Raw genomic sequence first — 16,833 nt, forward strand, 5'->3', positions numbered from 1 at the left:
ATTTCTTTCTGCACTAGTCAATATTGGGGCAGTAGAAAACTTTATTGTGTTTATAAATCTAGATTTTTAGGGTTCCTCTACTTTTTGTCCTCATTTTTAGGCCAAGTTTTATGCAGGAAATTACACCCTTATGATAAACATTAAACCAATAGGTGTCTTTAGCAAAAATGATCAGAAGGACTTTAGTTGTGCATGCCACATCAACTGACATGGGACATTAGGGATTAAATTTACTCCTTTTCACAAAATTAAAAAAAAAATGGGAATCAGTAATATAGGCACAAAGACTCCTGTTTAATGCTATTTTGAGGTTAATCTCGAATATGACAATATTTTTGATGTTTTGATTGATCCTAGCCCTCTAAGAGCTACTTCCAGAAAGTTATAAATGACAAATTTCATACATAAGCATGTGGGGTATCCTTTCAAACTATTTCAAGGTCAGTGACTATGAATATGACGTTATTTTTGATATTTGATTCTCTATTGGGGATCTCAAATTTACAAGACCTCTTTACAAATAGACCTATCAAATATTTCTTTCATATTAAATCAAAAAACTCAAGAAAATATAAAATAATTTCAATGCTCTGTATGTTTTGCTAATTATGAACAATATTAGCTGTATAATTTCATCCATTATAGCAATTACAAAAAAATCTTCTCAAACTATAGTTTGGACTCTGGAGGCTCAGATGGCATTTGAATTCCCAAAAATCTAATTTTATACATCACCTGTATTCAGACATCCGAACACTACTTTACAATTCAAAGTGAAAATCGATGCATCCAGTATTGGAGTTGGTGTCATCCTTTCACAATGATTTTCAGGTACAAAAATATACACCCCTTTCCTTTTTTGTAAAAAAAATGTAACTCTTACAAAACAGAACTATAACATCAGAAAACCATTATATTTTGGCCAATCATTTGGAATTTCATGAGTGGCGTCTCTGGCTGGAGGGTGCAAAGTATCCTCTCATAATCTACATGAATCATAAAATCATAACCTACCCTAAGACTGCAAGAAGATTAAATGCAAGTCATCCCATCGATAACTATTCAGCAGATTTAGTTTGGAAGTTAGGCATTTTGTCAATGATAAAACTATTTTGGAAATAGAAAATATTTTATCACCAGAAAAAATCCTATCATTCGCTACAACAAAGTATCCAGAGGAATTAATTTCAAGAACCATTCAAGCCATAAATTTACAAGAGAATTTTGAGAAAGCTTGTGAAGGGAATGTATTTGTACTTTCTGATTTAGGTTGGGCTGTATTAAATGAATTCCAACTTTGATGGACATCCAGGAATAGCACTGTTGAACTCATTAAGTGCTATTTATGGAAGAAAAACAGATATGCAAATGTTAGTGACCCTGCATGTGCTTATGAAACTTGTGCTGTAAGGCTAAACATAATTAAGGACTCCTAGTAGGTCTTTTGTAAACCATTCCTACTCCTACTCATTCACTGAAATACTTAACTATGGATTTCATTACTGACTTACCTTTTTCCCAGAGTTTTACCACTATCCTACTAGTGATTCACATATGTTTTAAATATGCCGATTTCATTTCTCTTAAGAAAACTCCCTGGTAAGAAATTGGTTTAAGAATTTTATCAAAGAAATATTTTGTTTGTTTGTTTTCCCTTCCTCTGTTATTTGGACATGGATCCACAATTTATCTTGCAAATTTTGGCAATTCTTTTATACCAGAATAATAATTCAGTCCAACTGGAGATCACTTTTGCTTGCAGTCAAATTTGTTTGCAAAATATATATAACTCTTTCATTAAAATGTCACTAAGTATGTTAACAGTTTTAAGTCTCCTCAACTGGAGATGCCTTCTGCACCCTTACCCTTCATGTTTCATTATTAAACCAGTTTATTTATGTCCTTTCCTTTTAGGAGTTATGTTCCTCACCCTCCTGTTAACAGGGAAAATTAACTCAAGGTGCAAGAAATTTTGGATTCACGGAGGCGTGGGTCTGTTTTTTTTTTTTTTTTTTTTTTACTGATGTGGATACAATTGAGGATCAGTCTTAGATGCCTGATTGAGATTTACATGTACCTAATCTTTTATGTACATTTTATTTTTATCATCCTAGCAAGGCTTAGGAGGAGGAAGACTATTTCATGAATTAAAGCTATTTAAAAATTTTTTCGGGGTTGAGAAAATGCTTCCTCTTTCACTTGTTGAATTTTTTTTGAGGTTTTGAGCTACAGACAATTTAGTTTCATTTTCATTTTTTTTACTTTTATTTTGAGAATTGTTTTCAGTTATTATATTACCAGTAACGGCGCACTGCACAATAATGTGAATACACTTGACTTGAGCATTCATAGTTTTCATACTGTTACTCTGTACGTTTAGCATTCATTTGCTCAGAGGTTGATGCGCTTGCTGCTTCCTGAGCAGCTCTTCTTTTCTCCACCCTAGCAGCCTACTTCTTCTCTTCTTTCTTTGGCATCTTTTTACGTTAAAACTGATTAAGTCAGTGTTTGTGTTGCAATTACTTAGTACTTTTTCCTTATTTTTTCACTTAAGCTGGCACTTAAGTCTTCAATCTGCCTCAAGAATTATTTAAGACTAGCAAAATACCCGCGCTTCGCAGCGGCGAAGTACTGCATTAAAATTTTTGTTAAGAAGAAAATTAAACCTTTTTAAACTGAGGGAAAATATGCCAATAATTATTTTTTAAGGATCTCTTTGTATACCATGTTGTCAGTTCGGCCCTCCGGTTGTAACATGACCAAGCTGTGCGCTGAGCTTACTCTTGAGCATGTAACTTACAGTTGGCCATGTGAACATTAATCTTGTCTCAAATCTCACAGCTTGGATTGCTGCTGTCATAATCGGTTTGAGTTTCATGGTTTGTTTCAATTAGGACAGTACTTGCAGGATTTGTTGTGTTGAAGTGACATTTGGCATCTGTCAAGCGTTGTAAGCACACAACCGGTTTCATCGATAAAATCACATCCAGCTTTTGAGAGTTTAAACATGCATAAACATCAAATTGTCCACTACTGAAATCGTCACCTGTGAATCTAAGATGTTTAAGAGGCATTGGCGGTTGTCGAAAGGTGTAAAATATTTGGCCATTTCGGTACACTTGAAAGCGACAATCGAACAATTCAGCAGCAGCCATCAACTCACATGCAGAACCATAGGTGAAGGGCTTAAGCATTTCACTCTTATAGTGCTCCTGTGTAGTATAATTATATCCTGTACCGTCATCAGTCCACACCTTGAACCTGTCACAGTCATTCAATACATAAGACACAATGTTCCTCCGGATATCAAGAGTGAGCCTGATATGGCCGTGCAATATGTAACAAAGAGAATGGAAAAGGTAGGTGCTATCTCCGGGCATGGAAACCACTCGGTAAGTGACAGTTCTTTGATCGATGGTGATCATCTCGATAGACATGGTAATGGGGGTTGGAATGATAAAGGAAATGGGTACCCGAGCAATGTAAAGTAAGTGTAAAATACCTATACAATAACTATAATTGTAATAAACAAACAATAAAACAGCGGAGAAGCCGTGGATTAAACAAAAAGGCTGTAGTTATCAGTAGGGAGACGTGAATCCCGTGGCAAAGCAAGGAAGGGAATGTAGAGACCGCAGCGACGGACGGTCTTATATAGGCAGGCAGCCAACAACATGGGAGGCATTGGAATGGGGGACCCAATGCCACCTCACACTGTGACCGAGGTGCAGGCTATGGACGTATATATGTACGTAAGTAGGATTCAGTTAGCGTTGGGAACCCGTGTACCAAATTTCTTGAAGATGGGCCCATAAGTAACAAAGACTGTTGAAAAGTTCAATATGGCGGCCGACAGTGGAATCATACCACCGAAATAAGTACATATATTGGTTTCGGTTAGTGCAGGGAAGCCGCCTACCAAATTTCGAGAAGATGGTGCTATAAATAGGAAAGTTCGACATGGCGGATGTTGTTGACTGTTATGACCATTACGCCTAGAATTTCTAAATGAAACCTGATTAACTTTTGTAAGTAAGCTGTAAGGAATATGCCTGCCAAATTTCAGCCTTCTACCTACACGGAAAGTTGGAGAATTAGTGATGTTGGAAAGTTCAATATGGTGGCTGACAGTGGCGTCATACCACTGAAATAAGTACGTACATTGGTTTCGGTTAGCTCAGGGAAGCCACCTACCAAATTTCGTGAAGATGGGGCCGTAAATAAGAAAGTTCAACATGGCGGACGTTGTTGACCGTTATGACCGTTATGCGTAGAATTTCGAAATGAAACCTGCTTAACTGTTGTAAGTAAGCTGTAAGGAATGAGCCTGCCAAATTTCAGCCTTCTACCTACACGGGAAGTTGGAGAATTAGTGACGTTGGAAAGTTCAATATGGCGGCTGACAGTGGTGTCATACCAACGAAATAAGTACGGACATTGGTTTCCGTTAAAAGTTCAATATGGCGGCCGACAGTGGCATCATACCACCGAAATAAGTACCAAATTTCAGCCTTCTACCTACACAGGAAGTTGGAGAATTAGTGACGTTGGAAAGTTCAATATGGCTGACGGTGGCGTCATACCACCGAAATAAGTATGTACATTGGTTTCGGTTAGCGCAGGGAAGCCGCCTACCAAATTTTGTGAAGATGGGGCCATAAATAAGAAAGTTCAATATGGCAGACGTTGTTGACAGTTATGACCGTTACGCGTAGAATTTCGAAAAGAAACCTGCTTAACTTTTGCAAGTAAGCTGTAAGGAATGGGCCTGCCAAATTTCAGCCTTCTACCTACACGGCAAGTTGGAGAATTAGTGACGTTTGGAAAATTCAATATGGCGGCCGACAGTGGCGTCATACCACCGAAACAAGTACGTACATCGGTTTTGGTTAGCGCAGGGAAGCCACCTACCAAATTTCGTGAAGATGGAATCAGCCTTCTACCTACACGGGAAATTTGAAAATTGGTGACGTTGGAAAGTTCAATATGGCGGCTGACAGTGGCGTCATACCATCGAAATAAGTAAGTACATCGGTTTCGGTTAGCGCAGGGAAGCCGCCTACCAAATTTCGTGAAGATGAGGCCATAAATAAGAAAGTTCAACATGGCGGACGTTGTCGACCGTTATGACCATTACGTGTAGAATTTCGAAATTAAACCTGCTTAACTTTTGTAAGTAAGCTGTAAGGAATAAGCCTGCCAAATTTCAGCTTTCTACCTACATGGGAAGTTGGAGAATTAGTGATGAGTCAGTGAGTGAGTGAGTGAGTGAGTGAGTGAGTCAGTCAGTCAGTCAGTCAGTGAGGGCTTTGCCTTTTATTATTATAGATATGAAGAGGTAGAGGAAGTGACGGCAAAGGTGGTAGGCAATGAGAATGGCGCCCATATACATGTGCTGCACGGACGCCCTGCTGGCCACTGCCGAGAGTTGATTCAATAAAATAAAATAAAAATAAAAAGAGGAATAACCTTGGGGGTCAATAATCACTTCCAAAGTAGATAGTAGACATCATGTAGTATATATGTACCAAAGTTTAGTGCAACACCATTTTATTTTTAGTTTTTTTGGGGAGCCTTCAGTCTTAGTGTTGGTTGCTTGTGATTAACTGCTTTTAAGCTGTTGTGCAAAAGTCTGTGACTAAGATTCTGCATAATTATCCAAAAGAATCTCTCATGTTTTACGTAAAAGTTCCTCAGTATTCTGACCTATTGTTTATTATTTTTCACTTTGATTTTTATTGCATTTTGGGTTGTCTGTATACCTGTTTCTTGATTCATGCTTTCTTCTGTTGACTCCTTTCTGTTGCCTTAGTGCCTGCCCTCTTTTCAGCCAGTGGTAGTGTAGTTTAGAATCTTGAAGACATTTATCAATGCTTGTTTTCAGCAATCTGAGCATGTCCAAACATTGCTAATCTTTTGGATATTTTACTATCTTTAATTGAGTACTTTGTATGAAATCTTTTCCATTTTCTGTTTCTCAAACTATGAGGGAGGGGTTATCCTGCAGGCACTTGTTAATGTTCTCTGAAACTGACTGTGTTGAGTCATTACTAACCTTTGGATATTTCAACATCTTTGGTGAACTGAGAGATTACTTCATATTAAACTTTTTTTTTATTTTATTTTCTCTCTAGAGGGGGTTGGATGGGGGTAGTATCTGATCTGGTGTAAATAAGGTGTAATATAGTTACTAATTTATATTTTTTCATTGTAATTAAATCTTTAATCAAAATGATAGTTTTGCTTATTGTAAAGAACACAAGGCCTATATAAACCCTTTGAGAGTATAAAATACAAAAGAACAGAAGCAAAAAAAAAACCTCTGCCTCTTACAGTCTACCTTCACATGAATTTGAATTCCTATCCATCAGATTAGTTGCCCACCTATGAAATAAAATATAGTTTTCCTTCATCTTTTCTCTCTCTATCTCTCTCTGTCTCTGTCTCTCTCTCTCAAAACAATCAGACCTAGAAACAAAGCCAGCCTGGCCCCGAAATATTTCCCCCTTCACAGGCCCCATAAAAAGGGGTCAAAACTTTAATATTCAGAAACAGAAAATAGGAGGGAACTGTTATAAAGCCCCAGCCCACAATGATGAAAATGTTAGTCAATGTATATTTTAAGATTTCTTCTCACATAATTCAAAAACAAAAACAAAAAACATGTTTAGAAAGATGTGCCAAAAGACAGGCTAAAAACAGCTAAAGAACAAGTCCTGAATCTAGAAATCTCAAACCATAAACAAAGCCAATATCCAAGAACCACTGATCAAATTTAGAAAAGCACTTACCAAAGGTTGAAAGTTATAAATCCAAAAGAGGACCAAAACAGAAGAATTCACTGATGTCACAGCAATATTCACATAGCATTTTCAGGTTTATATGGCCTTGTAATACAATACAGGACAATACAATACAACTTAATTTTATAGTGCTTTTAACTGAGTACAGGCACAGAGTTCTGCAAACAAATTCTCATGTAAAATGGAAATATAGATTATACTATTTACTAAATACAAAATTAGTACATAAAAAGACGGAGATTTGTTAATATGCAGAGAAAACAAAGTAGAAACTAATTAACAGATACAGAAACAAACAATATCTGCCCATTAATTAATTGTTAAACTATAGCCAAATGACAAAGGAGGAAATGAAAACAGTAAAAGACAAAGTCAGACACTGTCACAGTCCTGGAGACCTCAGGCAACTCTCTACTGGGCATTCTATAGTAGAGTCTATGATGGGTCATCCAATCTGATGTGCGAATCTTTCTATCCGCTGATTCCAGTTATAAGAGAAGACTCTTCCATAGGCAGGAGAGTAGCTTAGCAGTACGGAAGTGGCAGTAAGTGCCACATTAAGATACTGAGAAAAGAAATAGAACAGAGGAGGGTTAGTAATGGTTTATAAATATTGTATTATATACATTTTGCTAAAAATGTCTAACAAGCAGAAATGCAGTATGCACGCTAGTCAGCAACTCAAGTCAGGGTTTGCTAGTTAAAAGCAGTGAGTCTTCAGCCTGGATTTAAATGTTGAGACTGGAGAGTCATTTCTTACATTAGCAGGCTAACCTAAACAGCTAAGGGGGCTATACCTAAAAACTCAACCTCCCATAGTTATTCTTGAAATCATAACTAGGCTGACATCTTGAGATCTTAATGCTTGCTCTGATTTGTAAGTAATGAAAAATTAAGATAAGTAAACAAGCATTTAAAGCTTTATATGTTAAAAAGGAGGATTTTGAAATCAGCCCTAAGCTTAAAGTTGGTACTAGTTCAAGGACCTGAGAATATGAGGTATGTATTCATACTTTCTGCAACAGCATTTTGAGGTAACTGAAAGTTGTATAAAGAATTATTTGAACAACGAATAACACATTGCAGTAGTCAATCCTACTAGAAATACATGTGAAAGAGACAATCTTAGAATGTTTAATGTTTGTTAAAATTGCTTAATTTCAATAATAGAATATCAGTTTCTCATAGCTAGAATATGGTATAGTCTTTTACCCCCTGTAAGTTAACACGAAATAGAACTCTTAGCTATATCTGTAAAACACAGTGTTAATTAAGAAAGTTAGAAAACAGTCTCACTGCTAGCATGGACTGTTATAAAAGTTTTCTGGCCATACTTAACATGCTTAACATGCATACATGCTTAATGACTGTATGACCAAACTTAGAGAAATTATATATAAGCCTTAAACAGAACTTTTCTCAAACAAGTACAGTACTTTTCTTCTCTTTAATATCATTTTTTTCTGTATTTTTGTGTGAATTGTTTTACCCTGAATTTTAACTAAAACTTTTTAAATGAAGATCTTTTGTTCATGGAATTATTTGAACATGCATCACACTATTACCAGAACAATCCTATGAAACAAACTTAAAGTTGCAGAATTTTGGTAATTTGGGATAAATGCAGCTGCAACATGCATGAATTAATTTCTCTTGCATATTTAGAAAAAGTCTTATTTTTCCAGTATTTTTTTAAGATAAAAACATATTTTGGATAGTTTTCTTATGTCTGTTTTAAATGACATACTAGTGTCAAAACTTGACACCTTAATTTTGAATTGATTCAGTAAAACTACTGATGATTCCAACTAAGTTAAAGAGTGACAGAATGTTATTTTGGTCAGCATCATTCTGTCCAATATAAAGCTTTTCTGTTTTTTTCTGTATTCAGAGACAAGTAGTACTCATTCATCCACTCCTTTAATTCACTGACAGAACTAATTAAGGAGCGCATTGAAGAAATGTCATTTGGTCTAAAAAAAAAGGTAGAACTGGACCCTTTTAGGCTGAAGTTAAAAGGGAGAAGATGCATAACAATGGAACAAATATATTCACAGTCAATATAAAACAGCAATATAAAATTAATACATAGAACAACATTCATAAAGATATACATAAAGAACAAAATCAAAGACTTGCAAAATAGCAAAATTTACAAAATTATCAAATAAAATAAAAACACACAACAACAATACATGGAATCCTGGCTAAAATGTAATACTCCCTCCATCTCTCTCTTTCTCTCAGTTTTGGCCAGTGAGCCTTCTTCCCAACTTTCCCCAAAATGGTAGGGTAATTTTAGTGTCCTGGATCAAGGCATATATTTTTTCAGTGTAAATTAACACGTTTGATTAAATAAATAATTTCCAAAAAGCAGTAACTTTTCAGTAATCCACTGTGTGTGTGTAACAGTTTAATGTAACCTCCATTTCCATATGAAATTAGATCAACATATGAGCAACACCTTACAAGGAATAAATAATAACAGAGAACATATGCACGATGAAGCAGAACCACTGCATCTTACTTGATTAATTTTTGCCTGTTTCTCGATTAAGCCCATCCTCTCTGCAGCTCCTTGCTTTATATTTCTCTGAAACATGTAACTCCCTACGTCCTTCTGGGCTTATTATAGTCTTCCTTCAAAGGAGGAAGCTAACAGATGAAATTATTTGCTTTTATTACATCGTAATAGTATGATTTCCTTATTCTTAAATTTCAAATAATCGGATTCCACCAAGAGTATTCAAATTGTGTCCCGTAATTGCTATGGGAGGCCCTGCTCATATTCTGAGAATTTTGAGAGAACGTGGTCTGGTTGGTTATAGAAGTACACGCCTTAGAAGATATAAAGAATAATTGATGATTGCATTTCTTCAGTTGTGTTGGCGTCGTTCTGAAATCTCTAGAAAATCTCTTTTCTATTAGTCACAATTCTTTGTTTCCGTACGCATTTTGTGAAGTAAAGTTTACAAAAACGCTGTATTCTCAAAATCATTTCCATCCGCTATCTGATCGATAATAATCATGATAAATGTATTTGAGTATTTGAACAAAAACTTCTTTCGTGCGTAGAGGTATGAGAAAAAAGCATCCCTAACAAAAACCTAAGCAGTAAAATACATCGTTCATAAAATCTCTAATTTGCTGTACAAGGCAAAATATTTCATTTAATCTTGTTTTGTCTCATATAAAATCTGTACAAAGGAAAAACACAAAGGCTTTGGTAATTATGTAGCTATGGGGGAAAGCAAACAGAAAAGGGGGTCAATCCAAAATACTTCGAGCCAATTGGCTAATGATGATCAGACTGGCATTTCAAATTAGCCAATCATTTATTAGAAATGAACAACCCAGTCCAGGTTCCGCCTTCTTAACGTAGGATTAGGAGAAGGGGTGGTCCTGAATATTTCTGCTCCGCTGATTTGCGTCAATTGTAGTTTTGACTTTCCAAAGTAAAAAAGATATTTGTGACCACGCCTACTTCATTTTATTTCTAACCGTTTAATAGATTAAAAGCTTTTAATTTTCAAACCTAGTGGGGACAACACGTGTAGATATTTAGCTTTTTGTAAGAGAAATTGGAAAAGGTTTTCGAAAGTATTTAGTTAGAAACATATATATACAAAATAAGTTCCAGCGAAACTTTATATTTCTAATAGGTAAAGCAGCCCACAATTTTCTGAAATAATTATCGAACGCAGAAAAGATCAATTAAATACCTTGTTTATTAAAGCGTACATTTGCATCTTATATTTATATTTAAAGAAGAGGAATTTATCAAAAAATGACAGTCTAACTGGGGTTTTGTTTCTTACTTGGGGTGTGGGGGGGGTTGGGAGACGGGAGACTTTTATTCTGACACAAGTTGAGCCACGAGGACAGGAAGTCACTCTTTTCAGGGCTTATTGTTGCTATCACGCGACAAGGCGGCAAGGGGAAGCACGGAAGCGGTAGAGGGCACGCAAGGGAAGGTCGAAAGTAGGGCAACATTTAAGAAATAAACGATCGGACGTTCTGGTTAGACTCCGTGACTTCGGCGGAAGGTGGAAACAGACGGGCCTTGACTGAAGGAGCAGTCTCTGTTTTGTGTGCATTGGTATATTGTGCTTCTTTGTTGTCAAGGTTTGCATACCATGGCTGTGACAGGTTTGCGTGCTTCTTATCACCGGCTTCTGGATAGGATCGAAGTTCTTTTGCCACCAAAACTGAGACCTCTGTACAACCATCCTGCAGGTAAAAATAGAAAGTAGTATCACGGGTTATTGCGCTTATTTTGACTGGCAGAGTGTGTCCCACTTTATGTTCTCCTTGAAAGATCGCCCTACATTAAAACGTCTTTGCGACGTAAAGAGTTTTGGCAAAAAAATGTGCGGAAGACTGTTTGTGTAAAATTTTATTTTGCGTTTGTTTATTCCTTCTACATTCAAGTAATCTTCAGTAGAGCAAAGCCGAATACCATAAGCGTTGTCAGTCGGAGATTGTCGTTATGACAATAGCTAGACAATCAGTACCTGATTGTAGTCAGTTCGACAGCCCCTTTGTAACCAGAAAAGGCACTTACGGTAAAGCAAGGTTCTACTCAATAAATTAGGAGGGGGTTAGAGGAGGTGTCCAGTTTAATATGCCAAAGGTGTGTAGATCTGTGTAAGGATGTGGTTCAAAAACAATGCTACAAGGATGAAATTCTCGTGGCACTGTTTGTCTAGTGTAACGTTATCCTAGTTAAACCAGATCATGTTAGGGCTTCAGTATAGTGCACCACCTGGGTTGTTAACTTGCTCTCAATATATTATGTTTTAACACTGCTTTTTAACACACTTGAAAATAAATTGAGCAATGAACATTATAATAGCCATAATAAGATAAAATGAACAGTGTAATACAAGATCATAGGTACTTGTGGAACTGAAGGAGGCATAGTTAAATGCTTCCATCTGATCATATCACATGACGTAAATCTTTTCCCTGCTGAATGTGCTCCAACTGGATAGTGTGACACACAAATCGCAAACATGTCACTTCACTCTCCACCACTGGATTACTGTGTTTTACTTAAAATAAACCTCCAAACTCCAGCTCACCAGTTGTTACAGTGGTATTAGTATGAAAACATATGTATCACTGAATTTTCAAGTTGCTTTGGATGCAAGTGTTAAAATCTGATGTGTTAGAATATTTCGTCATTGTGTTGTACATAAGTTATTGGGTAAAAAATAAGTACTCGTATAGTGAAATATTTTTTTACAGTTCAGTGTTTATTTTCACTAAGGACAGGTTGCAGTCAAATTTCTGTTTAATACTTTACATTGACTGCTTCTAAAACTAGTTAAAATACACCATGGAGAAAACATAGTTTTGCATTAGCCGTATTACCCAACTATGCTTTGCAAAATAACTTGCAATATAATGTATGTGAGTAAATCAAACAGGGAAGTTTGTTTTGACAGGTAAACCAAATCAATTTACAGTTGTTATTAATGCATGCATTAAAAAAGGCTGCAGATCCAACCCCTACATGTTAAAACAGAAACTGGATTCCTTTTAATTTTAGGTATCAAAGTAATAAAAATACAATTATTACTGGAGTGCAGTGTGCAAATCAAAAGATTCTGCATTTACTGAGTTTAAGTCAATTACAATAATGAATTAAATCATTAGATTACAGTAAAGTACCAAAATAAAATAATAGATTTATTTCTGTGCAGCCAGTAGTTGCAGAAGTCATTTATTGAACTTAATATAAAAGCTGTCATTTAAGCATTTTTTTCTACCAATTGATAAACAAGCTATTTTTGTAGTTTCAACCCTGTAGTTGACAATTGTACCCAACTGAATTGAAATAAAACTGTAAATATATTTTTCAGGGTGACACAGAATGTCATCAGTAAAGGGGTACATCTTGTGACCCTGTGATTTACTGTCCTTAATTATAGGCTACAATCCTCACTAAACCACTACTCATTGTTAAAGTCCGTAGAGGAATGTTTACTTCACAATTAAAGCGTTGTACTTCTTTAAGCTGTTTTACATTTTGAAGTTTTTGTTACAGTCATTTCATGTTTTTAGATGAATGGTTCGTTGGTTGAAAGAATCCATTATTGACCTTAATTTAGACAGTTATATAGAAATACTTTACCAAATAGTAACCAGTAAGTTTTGTTATTATGTTTATGTAATTTTAATTCTTTAGGTTTTTTAGCTAGTACAATTTTTGAACAAAACATGTTTTCCTTCATGACATAGTTAAACATTTAAAATAATCAAAGGTCACATTTAAGATCTTAAGAAGTAAAGAGCTTCTAGTGTGTTTTAATATGTAACAATTGAAGGTTAACCAGTACACATTGCAAACACTCTTTAAGCAATCACAGAGTCAAACACAACCTCTTACCTAGATATCATATGTGGGGCTTTTTCTGTGCTTGATGTACTTTACTTTATCTCTGTGTGTGTGTGCATATATATATATATATATATATATAAATTGTGATTATTATTTGCAATTTTTGGGGTGGTTGTTTGTGTGGATTTTTTTTTATAATCCTTTGGTATTCACTGCTACTTTATTAACATTGTTATTACATCACCATAAACCTAAATGCTATGGTTAATCTTAATTATATGCAGGACATTAGTTCACAGGCAAAGTGTACATGAACATATCTTGTGTTTTCTGGTCAAATGTGGTTTTCAGATCTGGACTATTTAAGAACATGCTACTTTTATTTTTTTGTTCATTTGTGAGCTCTAAATATATATTTTGACTTTTGATTTTGATATATATCCAGTCTTTCAGAGAAAACAATGCCTTTTCAACTGCCCCGTGTAATCAGGTCAACTAAAATGAACTATGAACCAAACTGCTTTCATTTTTAATAGTGCGTAAATAAGAATTAAAGTTTTGATAATATAAAAGTTTGCATCATAAATCATGTGGCTATGTATTCATGTAGTGACCGTAATCGTGTATTAATTGTGAGATCTGATCAGAGCCATCTTTTAAAATGCAGACCTTCTCTAATTAATTGTCATGCCTCATAGTTTGCATTTTTTTGAAGGAGTTAAATTTGCTAAATTTAGATAGTGATAACTTTTTTCACAGTATTGCAAGGAATATTTTACATTGTGAACAATTTGTTGTATCAGCACTGTGTTTTTTAAAATGAAACTAATTTAATATTTTGTTCTCTTCTTTGTAGGTCCTAAAACAGTGTTTTTCTGGGCCCCAATAATGAAATGGGTAAATGCATTTTTAAAATTCATAACTATAAAATTGCAGGCAAATTTTATTTGGACCCCTCATTTTCAGAACATATTAAGAAAGTAATTGTCTTTATGTTATAGTTCACAAGATTACATGGGCCGTATTGTAAAGATATGGTAAAAGTTCAATTTTTGTTGTATAAGTTATGAAAATGTAAGTTTTAAAACCAATACCCTTATACCAGTGATTGTTTTGCATTCTCTGATGGTTCAGCCAAGGACAGCATGGTGGCAAAGTTGGCACTGCTGCTTAAGTATAGTAATAGTGCTTATCATATCTTCTCTGTGTGAGTTTTTTCTGAGAACTCCAGTTTTTGCCCACATTTTAAAAAATATTCACTTATGTTGATTAACAACATTATATTTTGTGCATAAGCATGTGTATAAGCATGTGAGCATGACCAGGAAAGGACAGCACATCCAATATTCACAAACTGACATATTTAAAGTCAGTCAAACCTTCTGAGCTTTCAGAATTCCCCAAATATTCTTCTGCTGTGAACCAAACTGCTTTTAGTTTTATTAGAGCTAAAATAAGAATTTAAAAAGCAAAGGCAAACACAACAACTCTAATTTATATAACTTTGAGGAGGAGAGGATTTTGTGGTTGAAAGTCAGGCGTTATTATAACTAAATTAGTTATTTGCCTGGTTTGTCCAAATGTGATACTATTGTTATGTATGCCTGCATTTTGACATTGCAACAGTGCTTAAAATGCAAATATTTTTTCTGTAAAATGACTACTATGCAGCATTTTAACATTCTTACTGTATTTAACATGCAAAAGAGCTTGTACCTACAGTTGACGGGAATATTAGCTGTGTGGGTTTAAACAATTTATCTTTTGCTTAGCCATTTAGCTTGTTTCTGTTTCTCTGGAGAGCTGGCATTTAGTCCCAGGTGCTAGGTGAACTATTGGGAATACTAAAAACAAACCTGATTTCACTAATGCAACTGTGATGTGATAAGTATTTCACTAGTTGTTGCATCTGTAAGGAAGAGTGTTATTTAATAAGCTGATGATATGCACTGTACTTGGAAGTCCTGTGACTCTCTTTGGTACACATTAATTAATATTACTTGTAAACTGCATCCCCCACCCAACCCACCCAGCATTTAAGTACCATGCCGTTAGTTGCCTTGTTTTAAATAAAGCAATTTACTGTTACTGCGTGATACTTATATAAATTATATAATAAAGAGAACAACATCCTACTGATAAGATGCTTAAAACTTATGTGTGAAAATATTTGTCATTCAGCCATCTGAAAGGGGTGTTACTTCAGCTCCGCCACAAACTATGCTTACTTGTTCTATAGGCCATTGAGATAAGTAAGATTCTGTTAGTCCAGTGCACTGAACAATGGATTATTACTTCTTTAAAATATTTAGCATTTACATTTATATTTTGTCTTGTGTAGTTTTTTTGTAAGAATGCATATATCATAATTTGTGCATGCAAATAAACATATTTATTGAAGAAAAAATAAGATGCAATGTGCATTTTATTATAATTTTACATTTAGTTGGTTTTCATGTTGCCTGTATATTGAAGGTAAAAACAACAAATTATACAGCAAGAAATGATTATGTATATATAATATATAAGAAATTATCATATATATACTCAGCAAAAAAAGAAACGTCCCTTTTTCAGGACTGTGTATTTCAACAATAATGTTTTAAAAATACAAATAACTTTACAGATCTTCATTGTAAAGGGTTTAAACAATGTTTTCCATGCATGTTCAATTAACCATAATCAATTAATTAACATGCACCTGTGGAATGGTCGTTAAGACCTTAACAGCTTACAGAAAGTAGGCATTTAAGGTCACAGTTCTAAAAACGCAGGACACTAAAGAGACTTGTCTACCGACTGTGAAAAACACCCAAAGAAAGATGCCCAGGGTCCCTGCTCATCTGTGTGAACGTGCATTAGGCATGCTGCAGGGAGGCATGAGGACTGCTGATGTGGCTAGGGCAATAAATTGCCATGGCCGCACTGTGAGACGCCTAAGACAGCGCTACAGGGATTCAGGAAGGACAGCTGATCATCCTCGCAGTGGAAGACCACGTGTAACAACTCCTGCACAGGATCGGTACATCCGAATATCACACCTGCGTGACAGGTACAGGATGGCCACAACAACTGCCCGAGTCACACCAGGAACATACAATCCCTCCATCAGTGCTCAGACTGTCCGCAATAGGCTGAGAGAGGCTGGACTGAGGGCTTGTAGGCCGGTTGTAAGGCAGGTCCTTACCAGACATCTCCAGCAACAACACCGCCTATGGGCACAAACCCACCTTCGCTGGACCAGACAGGAGTGGCAAAAAGTGCTCTTCACTAATGAGTCACGGTTTTGTCTCACCAGGGGTGATGGACGGATTCGTGTTTATCGTCGAAGGAATTGAGCACGTCTGGGACCTGTTGGATCGCAGGGTGAGGGCTAGGGCCGTTCCCCCCAGAAATGTCCAGGAACTTGCAGGTGCCTTGGTGGAAGAGTGAGGTAACATCTCACAGCAAGAACTGACAAATCTGGTCCAGTCCATGAGGAGGAGATGCACTGCAGTACTTCAAGCAGCTGGTGGCCACACCAGATACTGACTGGTACTTTTGATTTTGAGCCTCCCTTCATTCAGGGACACATTGTGAAACATTTTTAGTTTATGTCTTATGGTGTTGACTCTTTTAGTGTTCATACAAATATTTACACATTAAGTTTACTGAAAGTAAAAACAGTTGAAAGTCAGAGGACGT

General features: G+C 35.7%; 1 protein-coding gene across 1 annotated transcript in view; it reads left to right on the forward strand.

The window, feature by feature from the left end:
• Positions 1 to 10,693: 10,693 nt before the first annotated feature.
• mpc2b (mitochondrial pyruvate carrier 2b) overlaps positions 10,694 to 16,833 on the forward strand; it is a 28,821-nt gene continuing 22,681 nt past the window's right edge. The window contains exons 1-2 of the mRNA XM_039745176.1: positions 10,694 to 11,039; positions 14,006 to 14,046. Of these exons, the coding sequence (XP_039601110.1) occupies positions 10,940 to 11,039; positions 14,006 to 14,046 (141 nt within the window). The 5' untranslated portion in view covers positions 10,694 to 10,939. The remainder of the gene's footprint in view (positions 11,040 to 14,005; positions 14,047 to 16,833) is intronic.

Source organism: Polypterus senegalus, chromosome 2, assembly GCF_016835505.1.
Source record: "Polypterus senegalus isolate Bchr_013 chromosome 2, ASM1683550v1, whole genome shotgun sequence".
In the NCBI taxonomy this organism is placed as follows: domain Eukaryota; kingdom Metazoa; phylum Chordata; class Cladistia; order Polypteriformes; family Polypteridae; genus Polypterus; species Polypterus senegalus.